Here is a 23,035-nt window from a genome sequence, read left to right on the forward strand (position 1 = left end):
CCAATAGTAAGACAACTGTCCTTCAATATTAGATCTGAACTCGGACTAGGGGAACAAGTAGAGCAGCACTAGAGCCTAGAATAGGGCTGAAGTGAAACTCACACCTGATAAAAAAAAGTCCACTAACAGTGGCTGAAGCAAGGCTGAAAGTTGAGCAGCAGTACAACAATCGTTCCTCACCAAAACTAGGTTTTGGTAGAGAAAGTGGGGGAAGGCTGCAGCTGGCTTTTGGCTGGTCATGAGTATCCCAAAAGCTGGTTTAGTGCTCCTCCAAGGGTGGTCTTCAAACTAAGGTCGAAGGAGGCTCTTAGGGGTCTCAACAAAATCCTAAAAGGCTTGAAGAAAAGCCTGGTAGTTTGGGAGATACAGCCAAAATCAATTTGGCTCAAAACCCTGACACTCTGGCTGAAATCTATTCTTATCCTGGCTGCTTTCAAGCTGATCTTTTGATGGAGCTTCTGAACTTCAGTAGGCTGGTTTAATCACTCAAATGCTCACTCACAGTAAAAAAAATAAGACGAAATAATAATAATAAGAAGATGGATGGAGTTGTGCTAGATGTGGGTGGGATATGGCTATCTCAGCCTGGGCCTCTCACCCACATCTATCTCAGCTGTTGATCCATCCTATTTCAAGAGGTTTTGGAGCTACAATGGCTGCAAATATTCAAGTCTTCATTAATTCTGAGTTGGTACAACAGCCTCTCTTTTATAGAGAGTAGATAGTTTACAAAATAGAAACAGTTCCCAAATAGGAAAATAAAATAAAAAAGGAAACTAACAGCTTTAGATTACTAACTACTAACTTGTAGACTATGAAATCATAAGAGACAAACACAACGGACTTTCTAGAAGCTAACTTGACTTGTCCAACCAAGGTTTTGACCAGTCAACCACAAAAGACAAAAATACATCTGTAGAGGGAAATCGCAGGCAGCAAAAAGGCAGCCTTTGGACGGCTGGTGCAGGGCTGGTTCGGTGGCCGTTTGTGAGGCTTCTAGAAGTCCAACATTGGAAAGAAAATATACAAATCCAAGGGCATTCTATGCTGCCTGCTTCGATGGCTACTGATGTGGCAGGTATAGGGACGGAAATATGGAGGACCAGCTGGGCTTGATCAGCCCATGGGTTGGCTGGTCTGGCTGACCTTATTTCTCCTTTTGTAGTGGAGGCCAGCATGTGAATGTACATCATTTTGTAGGTAACTAATGCTCTTCTCTATTTGTGAAGAGAGTGTTCACATTGGATAGATAATAGGCTATTGCAAAGTCTAAAACTGAGGTCCCCTCCTCATTCCTCTCCCCAATTCCGTATCCCCCATGTATTACTTCATAGCCTTTCCTATCTCTTCCAACATGTTCGTTCAGGTCGCCTCCTATTATAATCTTTTCACCTGACCAAAATCTTGCACTAAACCATCAATGTGTTCCCAAAATCGGAACTTACTACTTTCATCCAACCCTACTTGGGGAGCATACACGCTAATAATGTTGTCATGACAACCTCTTTCTCTGCACAAGCTTGATGGATAAAATCTTATCTCCGACTCTTTTAACATCCACAACTTCATTCTTTAGATCTTTGTCCACTACTATGCTTACTCCACCTCTACTATGGTCTCCCGAATACTAGAGTTTAAAGTCATCTTAGCTTTTTCACCCTTCATCTAGTCTCTTGAATGCATGGAATATTAAGTCTTCTGCTCATAACATCTATAAGCTCCATATTCTTACCATTAGCGATCCAATGTTCCACGAAGCAAATCTAATCCTACGTTTATGGGCAGGATAAACGTAGAAGTAAATTATCCAATCCACTTTTGTAGTTGAGATTCTCCTAACTTGTTGGGTTGTGTCTCTTTCCTCTTACTCTCATCTCTCATATTTTTATCTCGTCCTTCCCCTATTTTCTGTTTGAACCCTTTTCCCTCTATTTTATTTTGCATGGATCCTCGTAGCCGACCCCATTAAGTTGGGATAAGGCTGAGTTTTTTTTCTTTTTCAAAAGGACAATAGGACATAGAAAATAGAAAAAGAAAGATAATAACAAATATACAAAGATCCATGCAAAAGGTGATTGGCTGTTTTTAAGGGACGAAGACGTTTAAAAGAAGAAAATAAGAAGGTAATGAGCAAGAATCACCACTAGGCATGTGGGAAGGGCATCACAACCAATCCCAACCTATTGCTTCACCACAATAGGGCTGGAGCTTTATCACCACATTCCAAGGAGCAACATGACATTGACCCAAATAAGGGAAAACCCAATTTCTTGAGGAAATTCTTATGTATGGTCGCTAGAATCACCACTAGGCATGTGGGAAGGGCATCACAACCAATCCCAACCTATTGCTTCACCACAATAGGGCTGGAGCTTTATCACCACATTCCAAGGAGCAACATGACATTGACCCAAATAAGGGAAAACCCAATTTCTCGAGGAAATTCTTATGTATGGTCGGATGAAGCCCTTAAAACCTAAGTAAATGAATAAGGGTGTACCCAATGCACAAAGCTCCTACCATTGCGGGGTTTGGGGAGGGTCATAGTGTACGCAGCCTTACCCCTGCTTTGCGAAGAGGCTATTTCCTGACTCGAACGCGCGCCACTGGGTTGCAATGGAGCAACCTTACCATTGCGCTAAGGTCCGCTAAGCTATTCCAAGTCCCTCTTCAAAATAGAAGTTATTCTAAAGCATTAAAAAATAGAAATTAACTACTTAATCCCATATAAGACCTAAATCCCTAATATTTGGGTTATAGATTTGGCCCATCACAATAGAAAATTAACACATACTAAGCCCATGGCCCATTGCATTCAAATTAAGCCTAACTTAAACAAAACTTGAACCATAGGTAGTTCAGTTTGACCTGATAAACTAAATCAAACCCAAAACAACAAAGCCAATTTTCTCTTCTTGCTGGAATTCTTCATCACTTTAGATCAGAAGTGAGTGATAACCCTTCTTGTTTTTTAATGAGTGAACTCAGAGATCACTTTGATTTTCTGCCTCTTGCTGATTCAATTATGAAACCCAATTTCTTCATCGAATTTCAGATAATTACTTGACATAAACTTGAAAGGAGCTTATTGACAGGGTTTACCATTTCTGCTTCTCACATAACTGACATGTCAAGGCAAGGGGTGGTGAAAACGTTTGAATGTTGATCCACTCATAATAAACCTTTGTGATAATAGTAGCGGTGGTTAATTTTTGTGGCTTATTTTGCAGATGCGCTTCATGATAGATTTGTTATGAGTCATGACTGATGGCAAGCTCCCAAATCCCTAACCAAATCCAAATTTGGATATTTGAAAACCTGCAATAGAGAGAAGAAGATCAGTAGAGGTTGATTTGATAAAAGAACACCGTAGAGGGAAAGGAAAAAATTAAAGCAATCTCACAGGTTTCATGCCAATGGTAGCCAACAAAACTAATTTTGTTATCACACAACCCTCTAAATTATGGGGTAAATAGGACTGCTTATATAGACCTAGATTTCTAGTTCCAAAACTAAAAAATAGAAACTAACTCAAATAGAAACCAACTCAAGACAAAGATTTGCTAAAACCCTGAATGGGACTTGCAACTCAAGACACCTAGAAGATGCTATTATCAGCTACCAAAATCCATTTACTTAATTTCTGTAATTACAATAATGCCTACAGAAATAAGACAAACCATGACCCAAATAAAACTAAACTCATGGCCCTCTTTTTGTCCTCCCAGCCTTGGCCCATGGGCCTGAATGTTTGGACCTGGGCTGATTTACATTTGGAAGGAACGGGGTGAATGTTTGTATGGTAAGGGGGCCTTGAGTGAAAATAAATGCCACGTAATGTCTCCTCCTTGTTGCAAGACTTAATGAACAAGCATATGAAGTTGGATGGATGTTAGGATTGGAAGTTATGGAGGCACACAAATATGCATTCCAAATATTCAAGCATTTGAAAGATGGAGATGGCAGCATCTATCCAAAAAAAAAAAAAAAAAGGTTGGAGATGGCAACAGCCAACAGCCAAAATTTTGTAGTCTTTGTTTTTGTGAAGATTCTTCCTATTTTGGATTGAAGAGTGTGATTTGTGTGGCTTTACTGTCAATGGTGGCTAGAAGGAAATTTCAGTGGATGTCTCTCAGTGGAAATGTCATGCTAACTAGCCTACACAATGGTCGGTGAGGAAGAGGATTTAGAGGGTCAGCTATTAGGGGATGAGGCAGAAGCGGGGCCCTGTGCTAATTGCTAATCGATCTATGTCCTCCAGTAAGTTCTCATTCAATTTTCTCTCTTTTCTTCTTCTTTTCCTTTTATCTGTGCTCCGTTGTTTGAGTTGAGTTTGTATTTCTACTTCTTGGGGGGTCAGGGTCTTCTCTGGTTGCTGTTGGCAAAAAGGTGAGCTGGGTGTTTTAGGGAAGGTGGTTCTGGGAAGCATTTGTATAGCCTAGATGAGAGTTTTTTTCCTTTTTTTTTGGGTGGTGGGGGTGGGTGGGAGGGCGGTGGGTGTGCTAGGGGTGCAGGGAAGAAGAGAAAAGAGAATGAGATTGATCAGTGATCTTCGAGACCGTTAATACGATATTAACTTTGTCACCACACTAGTTTTGGAGAAGGAAGTGTTGAAATGAGTTCTCTTGCTTCTTGTGGGGAGTGGAGGAGGTGGTTACTTGAGTAGGGAATGCTAGGGTTGTGGTGCTGTTTGTATCATTATCTCTTGTGCTTCTGGCCTTTATTTGTCTGGAATTTGTCTGGTTTTCTATTATTTTCCTTATTATTATTATTTTTTTGATAGGTTGTTGTTTTCCTTCTTTACTTTGCTTAATTTGTGAACCTAAATCTAAGTGGACCATTACTCACTCATATCTCTAGCATTATGTTTTTATTTTTTTTCCAGATGAAATAAGCTCTTTTATTTATGTCTAGGTTCTTGTACCAATATAATTCTTACTTTGTCGATGTGGATAGTTTATAGTCCCAATATATTCTAAGTTTTGATCCCACCAGGTGCTTGATCTGCATGATTATGAAGCACGACAAAGGGAGTATGCTTCTAGAGGGCAAAAGCACTTCTACTTCATGACACTGAATGGCAGTGAGGTTGGTCAATGTGTACCTTTTATTATTATAACATTTTCTCCTTTTTAAGCATGCTGCTGATCTCCACTTAATAGTAAGCTACCCAGATAATGTTATACTAGTTGAGTTTAGTAGACTTTATGCATGCTTGAATGGTTCTATTGATCTGTTCACTTCTTTTTACAATGCATACTTCATACATCTTTTTTTGGGGCTTCTATTTGTTGGAAGTCATTCATTATGTGTTGGAGGGGCTAGTTGAAAATGGGTGTAGGATGGTTCTTTCGTCTTTCTTCCGTGATATTGGTAACCTTGCTGGTGTTTTTGCTTTTTGTGCGCTTCTTGCCCTTTTGGTCCCAGGCTGATGGCTTCTCTGCCCCACGATTTCATATTTTGTTTGAAATAAACACGATTTAGTGAAATATTTCAGTTTTGCTTAAAGGCCTTTCCTTACTAGATTCTTCTAAAATCTGCAAAATGTCTTCTTAAGTCTAGTTCATTTCCAAAAGGTAGTGCATTCAAATTTGGTTTGATGGCAATCCTGGGAGTGTTAGGATCTTGGTATGCATGAGGCCAAAGAGATGATCTCTGCACTGTTAGTCTTTATCACCAATCAGAGCTGAAACAGGAGGGCTGATGCCATATCTATTTGAGAAAAGTTTCTCAATGCTTGTAGGGCTTGGAATTCCAGAATAGCAATGACTGAATTTTACATTTATCATTAGAGGTGCTTCTTTTTTTTTTTTCCTCTCTGAATCATGTTCCTTGTATATGTAATTGCTGTTTACCTTTTTCAGTTCCACTTTGCTTTTAATTTCTATAGAAGTATGCTTGTTATGAAAAAAAAAATTTAGTCTGGAATCCCATATTACTAATTTTCTTCCATCGTTAATACTGTACTCTGTTTTCAGGTCATAGATGCATGCGCTAAAGGAAATTTAGGGCGTTTTATCAACCATAGTTGTGAACCTAATTGTCGTACAGAAAAGGTGAGGTTTTTGTATGCTTTCAGTTTGTTTACTCATATATGCCAATTGGCATGTTCCTGCCATGCTTTTCTTGTTCCTATGTACTTTCATTATCTATGTGCATTGTTGCTTTGTTTGTGCTTATATATTTACCCACGTAGATAGATAAATCATGATTTTGTTTTGATGTACAAGTCTGTCGATTACAATTTGTTACATCTACAATTGTATTATGCCTTACCCAAAAATTAAAATTGTTTTGTGCCAGTTCTGAAGACACTTCTTGCTTGTATTTTTTGATATGGATGCATTAGAGAGATCATCAATGGTTTTTTGATGGATATATGAGTATTGTCTGAACAATTAGGGGAAAGACAATGTGTTTCCCACTCATAGTGCGTTACAGAAGGGATCATCTTTGACCCTACACCTGCTCTCATTAGTCACTAATGAGTTGGCTAGATTCGTTCGATGGAGTCTCATCTTATATGATGCTTGTTAGTGATTGATTTTAAAATTTTTTGGGGTGACTATGAAGAGGGTAAGTATGGGCTTGAGTAATGTAGAACTAGGATTGACAAGTCAACCTAGTCCCAATGTTGCAGAATACTCTTGGAGAACATTAGATCAAATATCAGAATAGTTCAAAACAGATTAATAACAAGGATGAGATCAGATCTGAGATTAAGAATATCAATCTCAGATTATAGGGTGTCAGAAATCAGAATAGAAGCAGATAATAAGGGGACTAATGGAATGATGAATTAGGTCTACACAGGTTCTGAAAATTGCTAACAGAGTATGCAATTTTCTGGGCAGAACTGAGAAGGAAAACTGAATTTAATACCTGTAAGAACTTGAGCAGATCAATAACACTTTGTGTAGTTGAGAGAAGAAGAAGATGAGTTAAGGAAGAGGACCTCTTGTGCTTCACACCGCTGAGAGTCAATTGGATCAAACACCAATTCCATCAGCCTTGATCAAACACAAGACAAATCTCCATGTAGAAGACAATAGCAACAACCATTAATTTTTTTATCAAAATCATCTAGGCCTTTAGGAGCCTCCTCTTCTTTATTTATAATGTTAATGGGGGAGGGAATTACAAAATAGAAGGTTCCTCAAAAAGGAAACCAAATATTCTCCTAATACAATAGCTACTAAAAACTGAAATTAGAAACTAACTGAAATTAGAAACTAGTTGAAAAAGGAAACTAACTACTAAGGACTTGACTCAATTAATAACTTGGATCATAAGGAAACAAATATAACTCAAATCAAGCCCAACTAGAAAGGAAACTAATGAAAATGGAAACTAACTAGTAATCCCGTACTCAATCTTAGAGCCCCATTTTTAGACCCATAAGAGTGGTCTATTACACTCAAAACACATGGGATCAAAAGCCTAACATGTATGGAACCCAACCCTAGGCTTATTCCTAATAAAACAAGCCTATTTAGGTAATTAATCTGCATCTTGAGTTATGGTGAATGCTTTATAACCAGGAGTTTCTAATATAAAGCCATGCTAGACTAGATTATGTCGCGTAAAACTGATCCATGAGCTAGTGGATACTTTTTTTTTTCCTCTAGACCGTAATGGACTGGAGGAGTTTAGAAGTTGGTGAAAATTCTAAAGTATAAGGTCATCAAGAAGGGATTTGATAAATCCTATATCCTACCTCGTTGGACTGGAAATTATTATAGTCCTCAGGAATCTATTCAGAAGTGGTTATTGATGGTCACAAGGAAATCTTGATCTGGAATCACAAAAAGCATATGTTCCGGTGTACCTAGAATATGCTGAGTCAGTTGGAAGCATTAAGTTGCCTAAAGTTGGTAATTTTTTATGAAGGCAATTTTCAGGATCAGGGTAGCTATTGCTTAAGTTTATAGGGAAAATTACATCAGCCACCCCTAAAAAAAAACGTATGACATGTGAGGGCCACTTTTTCCAAAAATTACATCTGCTCCCATTTTTTCTGACGGTGTTAAAGATTTAGAAAAGAGGAAAAGACGGTATTAACCTGTTATATCTCCCATATAAACCTTTCCTTTTCCCTCTCAATTTGTTGAATTGAATCGACAAACGATCACCAGATCTGATCGGTGCTCTGCACAACCTCCATGCGGCACCAACGATAACAGAGGAGGTGAAAATCTTCGAAACTTCATCCTCTAGAAAGGCTATCACAAGTAGAATATAGGTAGTTCCGATGTAGATGGTTGATGGTAGATCTGAGGAGAAGAGAAACAGAGAAATCTGGGTAACGGTCGAAGTAGACTGGACCTTGATCCAACCAACTTTCAATAGCACCACAAAGTGAATCAGAAAAGTTTTGTGCCTTCTGTCCCGAAGACACAGAAGCACAGAGGTATTTAATCCATTGCTAGTCAGAGGTTTTACCGCAACTTGGACCAAACCAATATGCATATGTTTTATATCCTTTTAGGATATGATGATGAATAGCTTCAGGTATAAGAAGAGAGAAGTCTTCAGAGTGAGAAATAGTGAACACCAGAGGAAAAGAACCGATGTAGATTAACAGAACCCCACTACAATCTCTTACCCAACCTCATTAATAATTGAGATGGTTGATGGTTTGTGAAGGAAAGAAAATTTTTCATTGTGAACGAGGAGAACGGGCAAAGTTTAACTGGCTGACATCATCAAATATCAGAACCCCACTAACGCAATCGACTAATCTCTTATAAATTTAGTAAAGTAAGGGTGCTATGTGTAATTTTTGGAAAAAGTGGCCCTCACATGTCATATGGTTTTTTTTAGGGGTGGTACATGTAATTTTCCCTTATAGGTATTATTTTCAAGGGAAAGGATGAAGAGATGAGTAGATTCGGTTTTGTTAAGTTGCTGTTATCTTTTATTTCTTTGTTCTTTCATATTTCCTGTTTTGTCAGTTTATCGGAATAGCTTATGTCCTTACGTTTAAAGCATGGAGAACTGAGGTGTGCTTGGGTAAGCGATAACTCATGCACTTTTGTTCCCACCCCCAATCTGAAGTCCCTTGTTGTGGTTTTTGACGACTGGAGATCTACCAAGTTCAGGCCATATATGAAGCATGAAAACAGGTTTGAAGCCCCTGTTTTTTCTTTCTGCCTTTGAACTTTAAAAACCCGACCTAGGTGGTGTTGTTTGGACTGTAAATTTGGGATTAGTTGCTATTTAAGCTATTGTCACCCGAAAGTTTCATTGTCTTTTCAATGCTTGACTGTTTTGTGGCAAAACTCTAAAGTTGGTTGGTTTTCAGAAAATGGAATTGCATTAGTGATTAGTGTGATCCCACCACGTTTTGGATTTCACGTACTTATTGATAATGCTCAAATTTGGTGGCTTGAGGTATATAGAAGCTCATATATAGGGCAATACATTCATGAGTAACAGTGGTTGAAGGTTGTTTTGGATTCTCATAGCCATTATTTGTTTTATGCTTTTTATCTGTTCTCACTTATTTTGTTCTTGGCCTTTATTCTTTTTTCTGAGTTTCTATTATTCATTTAAAAAAAGATATTGGATGGATAAAGTGGAGAGGTACCAGTTGAATGTTGTATTCAGAACTTTAAAAGTTACGAGGCATGATGATGCTTTCAGAGCTGAATGTTGAGCAATTAAGGAACAGCATATAAGTGTAATAGGGATGGACAATTAGTATGCTTATGAAGGATAGAATTATGGTGATTGTGCTGGATGGAGCATACGGTAGCACTCTCAGGTGGCAAGATGAGGGAGCAATGGGAGTTTCAATTGGAGATGGTTCTGACATGTGCTGAAGAAGGGTAAAAAAAGCAATGGTGGGAAGTGGTGATGGTATGCCAGTTGGATGAGTTTAATCATTAATGTACAAGAGGATTTACTTGTTTTGATGTGGTGAGAAAAAAAAAAAATGCTCAAAGGTAGCAGAACATTGGCCCAAATAGGATGGAATTGCAGTCCTAGATTTGTGTAGGTGCACTGTTCACGAAGCACTGTTGACCCCTAGTTGGCTTTGGTGATGTAGATCAAAGCTTGAAGAGGAAGAGAAAAACAAGAGTCAGAAAACACGGTTCACGTGAGCAGTACTTTCTGACTATTGTCTTTCTGCACTGTTGACCCCTAGTTGGCTTTGGTGATGTAGATCAAAGCTTGAAGAGGAAGAGAAAAACAAGAGTCAGAAAACACGTTCACATGAACAGTACTCGTGTTACTGTTCACGTGAGCAGTACTTTCTGACTATTGTCTTTCTCTTCTTCAAGCTTTGATATACATCAATTGGCATCAGGTTTATTTAGGGCCCGTTTGATAACGTTTCTGCCGTTTCTGTTTCAAGAAACGGCAGAAACATAAATTTTTCGTTTTTAGAAATAGAAACGGAATTGAAGGTGTTTGATAAGTCATGTTTTTAGAAGTCGATGATAACCAGTGAAAGAATTGCCACAAGTCGTTTCCAGAAATGCCGAAACAAGTTGAACTTGTTTCGCTTAGGTCGTTTCTTGAACCATAAATAAGTAAAAATTTCTATTTCTATTTCTAAAAATAAGTGAAACGAAATAGTTTTATCAAACGCTTTTTGCTCCGTTTCTGTTGTTTCTGGAAACAGAAACGGCAGAAACGCGTTTCTTGAAACGTTATCAAACGGGCTCTTAATGTAGTTATAAGGGGTCATTCGATAAGTGATACTTGGAAGACTATAGCGAGTCCAACTAATGTTCAATGCTGAACCGAATTTTCATTCCTTTTACATCTATTCCTCTCCTTCAGTATTGTAATATGAGTCAAATGAGTGAAGATTCCATTGGATGTGAGCCGATTACTTGAACGCTTGACCAGTATGAATGAGGTCCAATATATTTTAAGCATAAGGTGTCAACCAGCCGGGCCAGGCCGGTCTCGGTCGGGCTTAATTGGGCTTGACCACTTGGAAGCCTTGCACCATGAACGCTTGTTTAAGTAAATGGGCCTAGCTTTGGGGGGCATGGTACAGTTTATAATCTGGCCAGTCGGTGTCAAGCTTTAATCAGGCTTCCTTAAACGGGTCTTAACTAGGGTATGGACATTTTTAAGTCTAAACGGGCTTTGAACGGGCCTACCCTAAAATTCTTTTCTTAAGTGGGTTGAATGCCCAAAAATATGTGAGGCAAATCTTTAATAAAATAGAGAAATGATATGAGATTATGGTTGTTCTTACAAAGAAAAAGAAGAGATTATGACCTTTAGAACTTACAAAATAAAGCTTAATTAAATCAAATCCTATTACAAAACAAAGTGTAAGAAAGTTTAACTAGATTATTACTAGTAGTGGAAAAATCGGAATTTTATGTAGTATTAAAGGGGTCGGGCTAGGTCGGGCTACAATGAGTCGGTTCAAGCCGGGCATATAAATGTGTCGGTTCGGTCGGGTGCCCTACAGGCTAGGTACTTGCACCGTGAACGACGGGCCTGTCCAGGTCAGGCTGTAAATGTGTCGGGCTCAGTCGGGCTACCGATGCGGGCTCAGAATTGACACCACTAACTGCCAAAGGATCTCAAGTGATCTTGAGAAAAATCCATAATTGTTCATGAGTGAGATCAAAATGGAGATGACTGACATAGCTTTTACTAGCTCAGAATAAAAATTATGTCTCATCCATGAAGTTCTCACTTAAGAGGAAATGGTCGATTCGTAAAGTTAAATATCTTAATAAATAGAGCTTCATGAAGAAGTAATTTGTTTTCCTATGATAGTTTGTGTAGGAAACCATTGTATGGCAGGTATTTTCTTTTACTAAAGGGCATTATTGTACACATTGCACAAGTGTATAATGGATGAAAGTGTTTGGAGAGCAATACTCTTTTTCTTCATCTTCTTCTCTTTCTTTCCTTTCACAGAACCCTAGATACAAATTTCTGCAAACCAACTCAAACTCCCTAACTCTAAAGGAGAAAATTCAGCTAAAATAGAGAATGAATACATAGAGGAAAGATGAAAAGAAGAAATAGAAGCTCCAAAAGCAAACGGCACAACTTGAAATGACATCTGGAATTCTTCACAAATATACAAAATCTCCCGATCTACTCCGGCACTATCCAGGTTTTTATTGCTAAGAAATATATAATGTAGAACATGGGTTGGTCAATTTCCTTTGTAATGTAAGGGAGAAAATTTGATCATTGGGTTTTGAAGTAATGTCCAAACCGAAATTAAGTAAAAAATTGTCACCCGTAGATGTGACCCTTGATTTCTACATTTGCATGTTTTACATTGGCTTACTGCTGTTGTTATGTCTACCTGTTTGCTTGTGGAAATAGCTTATAGTTTATGATAGTGGCATTCTTCGATTTTGAGGAATTGAATGCCTTATAAGTACATATGTTCTTTTTGTTTAATCCACACGGAACCTGGTATTTACTGCACTTGTAGTTCCGTTTAATTATGTTTGTCTTTTGCTGAAACAGTGGATGGTGAATGGAGAAATTTGCATTGGACTGTTTGCAATAAGGGATATTAAGAAGGTAAGCTTCCTCTTTTTATCGATTATTTCCTTGAATCATTTCTTCATTTGTGTATACCAGAGCATGGTGGCTCTGCTGGTCCTCCCCCCCTCCCCCGCCCCCGCCCCCGCCCCCGCCCCGCCCCCGCCCCCGCCCCCGCCCCCAAAAGAGTTTGACTCTAATATCCAAATAACTACCCTCAGTGGAGTAGCTGCACGAACTAGGACTGACCATGTCTGATTAAGAACTAATTTGTACCAATACATAGAAAATTTTTAAAGGGATCCCTTAACATTTTATTTGATCACTTTGTAGTTGTTGGGGCACATAGAAAAAAGTATTATAGAGTGGGTTTTTTTATATGAATAATTAACTGTTCATCAATCCTCAAGATTTTTGTTTGCATGCCGTGCACAACTTTTGTAGAGGATTCTAACTTCTGAGTCCATCTTTTGGAGCAATAAATATAGCTGAATCAAAAGAAATATATATATCGATATGAGAGATACTTATCTATTTGCTGTGTTCTAGCTGATTAAAAAAGTGCAGATCTATTATTTATATCAAGTCGGCTTGTATTCTGAATGCATGATTGTCTTATTATTTGCTTTTACACATGATAATTGATCTATCTAAGGTTCATCCTGGTTCTTCACCTAGCTGGGGCTCAACTTTTTCTCAGTTGGCAATAATCAAAGGCTCTTATAAACACTGGATACCCGAATTTTTTTGATCTTTTCCTGTCTTTGGTAGGCAAAATATTGGGTTTCAAAACAATAGATGACATGGGCTTCTTAACTAGTTACTGTATATGTGAGTCATGGAACTTGCAGAAACTATAGGTAGGTGCTGGTAGCCTCTGAAATTAAAAACTTAGGTGGGGTGTATTTATGCCTGGATGGTTCAGATAGCATTGAGCATGATGTTGGGATCTCATGTTGGCCCACTTGGTGTCATTTGTTTGCAGTGGGCAACTTTGAATTCTGGGGTGTTCTAGGGATCTCATGTTGTTAGCACATTGACCTTGCTTGCCTTCATCTGCTGATCTCAGGGTTGCTAGACTGTCACAAAATGAAGATTCAATAGACAAGCTTATGACAATTGTTCTGATGTGGTTGTCAGTCCTGTACCATTCTCCACTTTCTAGTCCTGGGTTTGAGATTTTGGAGAGCTTGAATTTGCTGGTTGCTCCCTTTCCAGTAGGTAATGGTACTGACAAATATGGAGTGTTAAGATGTACTGGCGGAAAGATTCTCCTATATTTACATCGGTGGTGTAGTCAGTTCCCAAGGTTTTCATTGAAGATGACCTGGAGTTTTGGGTTAAATCAACTGCCTTAAAGAGTCTTGAGTTTCAACAATGTGGAGTAGATGGTGGATGATGTGTAACAATAAAATTTGATTGTTACCATATTCATGCTTAATGGCTTAGTCAAGTCTACTGATGTATCTAGGTCATATGACTTGGTTAGCACCAGCATGACGAGTTATTGTTTATTTGATAAGAAAACAATACGAGGGCAGATCTCGGCACAACAGTAAGGTTGTTCCATTCCAAACTAGTGGTCACGGGCATGGTTTAAAGCATCTCCGATACCGATACGATACCCTCCGATGCGTATCTTAAATTTAGCCGATCGATACGATACACACCGATACGATGCATGGAATTTTTAAAATTCTTTCATATCGATATATATCCTACGATACATACCGATATGCACCAATACACTATCAATGCGTATTGATACTCTATGAAAAATATAAAATCGAGGTGAAATATACGTTTCGGTATGTATCGGTACGTATCGGTGAGTATTTGTATGTATCGATTGGTACGAATCGATGAGTATCGGTAAGTATCGATATGTATCGATCGGTACGTATTGGTATATATCGATGAGTATCTGTATGTACTGATACAGTACGCTACGGTCATATAATGGCCAAGATGAGTATTTTTTTAGAAAACACGATTTTTTGATGTGTTTTTGTTCCAAAGTTGCTACTATCCATATTTTTCTCTAACTAAAGTGGAAATCAAGGTTGTGAACAAAGATTTTACATTTATGGGACAACTGCAAACCTTGAATTCTTAGTACAATACCCTCAACTTAGTGTTTATGCATAATACATGTTATCAATAACTTTTTTTAACAAATTCTTTATGCAAAAGTGTTTAAAAAAATGTTTCCTATCCATTTATGTGTGTATCTTTAGCGTATCTTAGCGTATCTCCGATACGATACGATACCCTCTGATATGTATCTTAATTTTGGTCAACCGATATGGCGACTTATACCGATACTTTAATCCTTGGTCACGGGTTCGAATCAGGAAATAACCTCTCTGCTAAGGGGTAAGGCTGCGTACATTATAGCCCTCCCCGGACTCGTGGTGGCAGGAGGAGCCTCATGCCCTAGGTTTTTTTTTGGGTGCAAATATCTGTTAACTTTTTTGGTATTATTCAGTTTTTGCATGTACTGAGGAAGTTTTAATTTCATCAGGGTGAAGAGGTAACATTTGATTATAACTATGTACGGGTATATGGAGCTGCTGCTAAAAAATGTGTTTGTGGATCTTCTGTATGCCGGGGCTATATTGGTGGAGATCCATTGAATGCTGAAACAATTGTTCGTGGCGATTCAGATGAAGAGTTTCCAGAACCTTTAATGTTTGACGAAGATGGCTGCAATGAGGATAACATGGATGGAATTATTCCATCTACTAGTTCTGTTATTGGTGCTGGTGCTGCAGCACGATTCACAGAGATTCCTTTGCAAGGTGGAGATATCAGTAGCAAATCTCAACCTGCCACTGTGGGGTCAAATATTTTGTTCGAGAAGGAAGATACCCAGAGAGAGTCTGTTTCTTTTGGTGAACCATCACAATCAGAATTCTCTTTGAGAATGGAAGACGGTTTGAGCAAATCTGTATTTTCTTCACCACAGGTCTCTGTACAAAACGAAGGTGGAATGAGCAAAACCTCTTCTTCCATTCAATTGGTTGAGGTTTCGTTAACAAAGGAAGAAACTACAGATAAATATGTGTGTAAAGTTCAAACATTGGAAAGTTCATCCTCAACTGCAAACTCTACAAAGAAATGCATTTCTAGTTCAGTAGGTAGTAACAAGTCAAGATCTGATACAGTTGAGGATAAGCCCAATATTTCAAAGTCACGTCCTCGTGTGAAAGCATCTCGGTCAGGTAGCTCTAAAAAAGGAAAGTGCATTGTTTATCCTGTGATCACCAATAAATCTCAGGTTATGGCCAAACCCAGAAAACAGGTCGATGGTGCTATTCGTAGTCGTTTCGAAGGAGGTAGGTACTTTTTTGTGTTTTGCTGCTGGTTCTAGGGTTTTGTACAGGTAACCATGATTCATTCGTTTTGGTACTTGCAGTTGAAGAGAAACTCAATGAGTTACTAGATGGTGATGGGGGAATAAGCAAACGGAAAGTAAGTTATATCTTTTCATGAGGGAGTTACTCATTTTCATTGTGCTTTTGTTCATCCTAAAGCTTTAAGCAATTCAGATACAGTTTAAATACAGCCATGATAATCTCTCTCTCTCTCTCTCTCTTTCTAATGGATGTAAAAAATTTGCTGTGGCCATCTTGAATATCTCTTTGCAATCTACGTTAATTGTCTCTTGTTCGCTGTTTTGATTTTTTCTGGTTGCTTTCACCATGAAACTTGAAATTGCCATTTCACTCTTCAGATCAGTGATGACTTGATGTGATGGTACCGTTGCTACAGATAACCTCATCTTCCAAACCATAGAACCAAAAACATTTTTTCTGCTGTCTTTTCCTAGGCTATGTTTATTTGTATTGTTTTCCTAGTTCTTTTTCATTCAGTAAACATATATTAATATAATAGTATTGCAAAGCAAATATGGTTGATCTTGTTTCTGAGGCATTCTTTTGTGAACAGGATGCAAGCAAAGGCTACCTAAAGCTTTTGGTTCTCACTGCCGCTTCGGGAGATAATGGCAATGGTGAAGCATTTCAAAGGTATTTATAGATCTTGTCATTTATTCAGTATTCCTATTTCAAAATTCACTTGATCATGTGAGAACTGTAGCATAAATATTTCCTGAACACTTCTCTTGCCCCCCCCCCCCCCAAAAAAAAAACCGCAGTGCTCGAGATCTTTCAATCATTCTTGATGCGCTCATGAAAACAAAATCACGGACAGTTTTGACTGACATAATCAACAAAAATGGTACCAGAACCTCTCTTAACCATACATACAGCTTCATATATTAAGGATTACATTAGTAGCTGGACACATATTGTAAATACATTGGTACTTTCATTTGTAGGTCTGCAGATGCTGCACAACATACTGAAGCAGAACAGGGGGGACTTTAAGAAAATTCCTATTCTTCGAAAGCTTCTTAAGGTAGTCCACTACAAAAATGGTCTGTTTGTGAATGCAGATGTAGTTCCCATTGTTTATATAGTTATTGTTTCTTAGATATTAAGTTTGGTATTGTTGGATTTTTTACCTTGATGATGACATTGATAGAAGTTGAAGGTCTTCAACTAGTAGCAGCATTTCAACTATCATAATGATTCTTTTGAGTTCTTTTGGAAGCAGTATTTTCGTTGGTGCTTGATTGATGTCTTGTATGATTCTCTTGGCTGTTGGTGTACTTTAATTTGTCACATTGAATATTCTTCCAACCACCGTATGATTTGCATTTGCAAATGACTACTCTAGCAGTGGAGCTGTTAGAGCATGTGGCATAGAAAGGTGGCAAAGTGGAAAAGATCCTTCCTATCCCACGTCTCTCTTATTCATGGGGAGTTTATGGGATATTGTTGATGTGAACTTTGTCTTGAATGATCCAATCTCCTGCAAAGATCTTTGCTTCTTGTTTAAGAGACTGTATTTAAATTCCAGACCATGATAGATGCTGAAAGTAATTAGATGGTAGGAATTTATCATTTGGTTCAAAATGTGAGTGCTAGATAATTGCAGGTTTGCTGCAGTCTTTCCTTCAAAATTTCAGATTTTTATCGGGGGCAACTGTTCCAGTAATTGGTGCTTGCTGTAAGACTAGGAAGAAGCCTTAGTACTGATGTCAGTTGTCAGAAAGATTGCTATATCAAACAAAGTGGGGAAGCTTATTAATGGACGTGAAGGGAAGGAGAAAAATCGTGCAGTTTTTATGTCAGTAAAGGAGTTAAAGAATGCATGCAGGGGCCTTCAATTCCAGTTGGATGTCCAAGGACAGACGACTACTTGATGTTGCAACTTGATACGGATATGCAATATGCTGATTTATAAAGTAATGGGTAAATATCCGCTGCACCTAACTTCTTGGGGCCACCGCACGAGAGTTCCCATCTCGGACTGACCCGGTTCTATGTAAGCGGTATCACAGTGACCCCAGGGACTAGTCGGGTCAAAGATCCGGAGACCCTGGGTATCAAAAAAAGAAGGTAAATATCCACTGAGCAAACAGAGTTTGTAACTTGTCCATAATTTTCATGGCACCTAGGATGGCCAAAGTGGGGGACACGGCATGGCACCTCTGGAAGCAAGTCCTGCTTCTTCATCCCTTCTTTATCATATTTTTCCTTTTCTTTCCATTTTTAACTATTTTCCCCTTTCGTTTCCTTCTTTGTTGTTGTTAAGGAACCTTGACAGAAACAGAAAGCTACCCTTTGCCTTGGCTCTCTCAGACCACCTTGACATTAAGCTAAGATGGCCTGACAACCCTAAGCATTATTCATCATGTGGATCAGGCTAAGCTGCATTCATGTTCATCTCTTGAAACTGAATCTGAACTGTGATGCAGCTAGCTATTTCTAAGATTCTCAAATAAGGGACCAGGGAATTTATATATGCTAGACAGGCCCAGAAATATGTGTAAATAGAGCAAAGCTATTGGATTGAACATAAGAATAGGAGAAAACAGGCTTTAAGGGAAACCAGAAGATTAAGCAACTGATTACCTGCTGAAACTTGTCCAAACAGTGGCCTGCGGTGTGGAAAGATAAGAGAAAATAGAAGAAAGAAGATTAGATAGGAGAGAGGAAAAGAAGAGTTTGTTGGGAGAGAGAAAATAGGAGGAAAAGATAGGATAGGGAGAAAATTGATAGGATAAGGGGGGAGGAGGGGGAGAGGGGATGCACCACAGTTTCACAAAGGGAATCTTCTATTCAAATTCAACTGATTGGGAGGAGGGTGCACCACCTATTTAAAGACAAAAAAATAGAAGTTAACTAGACATAGCACTCTTTGACTCATTTACTAAACAAATCTATACATCCTAAACTTAGGAACTAACTTAATTGGTTATTTGCGTGGGCACATACTAACAGTTAATACTACTAACTCGTAGCCCACAACGCTAACAATGAAATATTTTAAACTCTAAAATATCCTAATCAACATCTAAAACAAGACCCCTCAAACAGCTACATCAACCCACTAATTTAAGTGTTACAAATTGAAGGAGAACAGTTTAGCTGAAGGTAAGATTGAATTTGACTGGATGTTTAGGGGTAAGTATAGCACCTATGTGGATATTATTAAGGATATGTATGTGTATGTAGTGACGAGAGTTAGAACTGCTGAGGGCCAAAGTAGTGATTTCCCAATTTCTATTGGGTTGCATCAAGGATCTGCTCTAAGCCCTTATTTGTTTGTGCTCATTATGGATGATTTAATGAGGCACATTCAAGATGGGGTCCCTTGGTTTATGTTATTCGCTGATGATATTATTTTGATAAATGAGACGACGGAAGATATCAATGTTAGCTAGAGTTATGGAGAACAAGTTTGGAATTAAGAGGTTTTAAGATAAACAGAACAAAAATAGAATATATGAGGTGTTACTTCAGTCAAACCAGGATAGTTGATGAAGCAGTGAAACTTGAGGAGCAAGAACTGCCACAACAAATTATTTTGTTTTAGATGCCTGGGGTCAACCATTAACAATGAGGGGGATATAGCGGATGATTTTGCCCATAGATTTAAAGTAGGTTGGATGAAGTGGAGAGGTGCAACAGGTGTGTTATGTGCTTGCCTATTAAGCTTAAGGAAAAATTCTATAGGACAACGATAAGACCGCTATGACATATGGGGCTGAATGTTGGGTAGTCAAGAAGAGTAATGTTGAAAAACTGGGACGTAGCAGATATGAGGATGTTGATGGGGATGTGCGGTAAGACAAGGAGAGATATAGTAAGGAATGATTGTACCAAAACTGGTTTGGGGGATCTCTCAAATCCTGCTTAAGCTTCGTGACAGCCGTTTGAGGTGGTATGGTCATATCTAATAGAGACCTATGGATGCACCAGTAAGGAAGAGTGACCAGATTCAAAATGAGCTAAAAGAGGAAAAGGTAGACCTAAAATGACTATAGGAGAAGTGTTAAGAAAAGATATGGAAAAGCAGGTCCCAGCCCAAGTATGACCGTGGATAGAGCTGTTTAGAGGACAAAGACCCATGTAGCCGACCCCTTTTAGGGAGATGTTCACGAAATGCTGCTCTGATTTTGTGTTTTACCTCTTTTCACTTCTTTTACTTCATTTTTCTTTTTACCTTTTACTGCCTTTTCTTCTCTTACTATTTTTGCGACTATCGGATTTATTTAGCTGACCCATTTAGTTGGGATATGGTTTTGGTTGTTGTGGTTTTGTTTAGGGTTAAGTATAGAATTAAGGTATATTTGGGAAAATTCCAGAACTAAAATCAAGAAAGCTAACGGGTTGTTTATTTTGTTTTTGGTTATCAAGTGAGGCATTAAATATAATAACTTCATGAAGAATACAATTTTTATTCCAAGAAATCAACAATACAATGTTTATCAGTAAGATACATGCCTACTCCTCTCTAAGTCGAGAAGACTGCTGACCATATTAAAATCTTGTCCTAAACCAATATCTGTGTAAAATTTTCTGAAAATGGAGTAATTATATTTCTAAGATTTTCTTTTGAGGGGGGGGGGGGGGGGTGGGGGGTATTAGGCACCAATGATCGAGTGGGGAGTGATTTAATTTGGAGGGAATAGCAATACGAGAGAGAGTCGTGAAAGTGGTACTTGGATGGGTCATGGGTGAAAAGATAAAAAGTAAGTTAGGAAAAAAAAAACAAGTAAAAGAGAAAGGAAAATGAAAATAACAAAGAGACTTGTTAAGATTAGGAGAGAGAAGCGGAGACTGGAAATGGGAGATATATAAGCAGGACTGGGGAGAGAATGGAGAGGTTTTAGTGATGTGATATACGATAGTTGGAGAGAGACACAGGGGGGGTTGAGGGGGAGAGGGAAGGAAAATTTTGTTATTTTTCTATTTGTCTTGCAAAAGTGCTATGACTATAAATGACCAACAATGGAGCATTATGTGGAATTTTGAATAAAATAAATAACCCTAAAAAATATGGTGCAAATGCTATTAACGGAGGATAAGTATAAACTCTCGATTAACCGTTTATTTCATAAATATGGAATTCATTAACCATGTTCCACGCTGTGAGATGACGTAAGTGAATGTAGGAGGTGAGGCTGCCCATCAAAGAGAATTTTAAAGGCGAATTCTCTATAAATATATGAAGTTGAGATGAGGACAAGGCCGGTGAAAAATGTCTATGCCATTAAAAAAGGATGTTGTAAGGGTCGATTGATAGGATACGACTAGTGAACTAGTCGGCTTCACTAATGAGAAAAGGTTCAAGAAGACGACTGACTTCACCTGTACCATGTAGTGTGGCTTATCAAATCTAGTATAGATTCAAGTCCAAAAGACATCTGCAACAATGCATTTAACTATTTCTTATGTGCTCAATTGGTGTTGTCGATTGTTTTAAATATTTTGAATCGTGTGGAAGATTGTTAGAATTTTAAATTAATGATTCAAAATATTAGTTTGTTTTTTATAGAAGATTTGTTGAGGATTGTGTATTTCCTTACATGCACCTAAATGAGTAATAGATGTGATTTTTTAAAGAAATGTTTGAATGATCACAAACATGTTTTGTGGGAAAAGGCATGGTGTTTGGACATATTGTTTAGAGACAACCCTTGATGGTGTTTTAGGCCTAGTAGGGGTGATTTTGTAGGATAATTTTCTGACAATAATTTCTAGAGATCCGACTATCAGATTTTGACGTTCCATGTATTGTTAGAAGGGTTTTTTCGAATTATCCAATGACATAAATATCAACCATTAATTTCACTGGAACATAATATAGGTAGATGTGAAATCGCAAATGTCACATGGCACCGTTTTATTGGGTTGGGTCAGTATTGAATGAATTGATGTTCTGATTCGGAAAATGAATTTTACATCATGGTCCACGGCAGAGTTGAAATATTTGTGTGGACGTGGCCTCTAAAGGCTGAGGATGTCCATTCTACTTTGTTGGTACCATACTACTTACTGCCTTTCAGAATATGTTCCTCCTGTTCCATGTAGCTACATCTGTGTTGTGTCCAGAAGAAAGCTTTTCAATATACTTTGACAGCACTAATTTCTTCCCTTTCACTTTTTGATAGCTGTTCAGAACTTTTGCTTGTACCACAGTAGTTGAGATCTTGTAGATCAATTGTTGATATCTTCCTTGATGTTGTGATCTTTACCAGTTCATCATTTATGTTACTTTTTTTTTTAATTGTGCAGGTGTTAGAGTTTCTTGCACTAAAAGGAATCCTTACCTTAGAACATATTAATGGAGGTCCGCCTCATCCTGGAATGGAAAGGTTAGAATGACTGCCTTGCTCGTTCTCCCATTCCCATGCTTACATGAACTTCCACTCTTGCTGGATATTACATAATTATACTAACGAAGTCCCTTATGCTTTACAAAGCCCTATACGAAAGCTATACTGAAATATAGCAGGCAAAAGGTATTCTATCTGATCTGATCTGATCCTCAAAGTACGTACCACAAGAAATTTTCTTTGATGTACAAGCCCAAAAGTGAAATTTTCTCAAGTGCCCTTGAGGCATACTTTATATGCTGCTTTTACACGAGTCTTAAAATGACCTTGTTGCCTCTTTCCTGCAGAAACTCCAACTTAGTCCAAGGTGTTAAAGACTATTTGATGCCTTTACGTTTTGGTTTTTTAATTGGGAAAAAAAAAAATACTCATAGAGGGGGAAAAAAAAAAGATCAGAGAAATTTACATCTGTACTGTATGCTAAAAATATAATTTAAAAAAAATATATATTTCAACCACATTTTTATTAATCAATTGAAAATGTCCCCTTCTTCCTCATATCCTTGCTGCTAAGTACTTCATACTTAAAGAGGCTAGCTGTGTGGAAGAGGAACTGTTTTCAAATTGGGAGAAATTCACTTGAACTACGAGTTGAGTTGGGATTAGGTGGAGTTGATTTGTGTTGGGCTAGAATTTCCAGATTAGAAAATTATTGAATTGTGTGCTATCTATAGTCGGGTTCTAAAACCTGTACATTGGACTATGTGTTCTGTGAAAATTGGTACACTTCCAATATTCATTATTGCCTTTTTTTATTTACTTTTTAATTTTTGTTTATTTGACAGTAGAATTTAAAAA

The 23,035-nt window shown here is 38.0% G+C and overlaps 1 protein-coding gene across 1 annotated transcript in view; it reads left to right on the top strand.

Moving 5' to 3' along the window:
• LOC122062677 (histone-lysine N-methyltransferase ASHH2) overlaps positions 1-23,035 on the top strand; it is a 58,449-nt gene that overhangs the window by 14,145 nt on the left and 21,269 nt on the right. Inside the window, exons 8-16 of the mRNA XM_042626320.1 lie at positions 4,996-5,088; positions 5,979-6,056; positions 12,466-12,522; positions 15,008-15,821; positions 15,902-15,957; positions 16,435-16,514; positions 16,643-16,725; positions 16,826-16,905; positions 22,137-22,216. Of these exons, the coding sequence (XP_042482254.1) occupies positions 4,996-5,088; positions 5,979-6,056; positions 12,466-12,522; positions 15,008-15,821; positions 15,902-15,957; positions 16,435-16,514; positions 16,643-16,725; positions 16,826-16,905; positions 22,137-22,216 (1,421 nt within the window). The remainder of the gene's footprint in view (positions 1-4,995; positions 5,089-5,978; positions 6,057-12,465; positions 12,523-15,007; positions 15,822-15,901; positions 15,958-16,434; positions 16,515-16,642; positions 16,726-16,825; positions 16,906-22,136; positions 22,217-23,035) is intronic.

This window comes from Macadamia integrifolia, chromosome 2 (assembly GCF_013358625.1).
Source record: "Macadamia integrifolia cultivar HAES 741 chromosome 2, SCU_Mint_v3, whole genome shotgun sequence".
Lineage (NCBI taxonomy): Eukaryota > Viridiplantae > Streptophyta > Magnoliopsida > Proteales > Proteaceae > Macadamia > Macadamia integrifolia.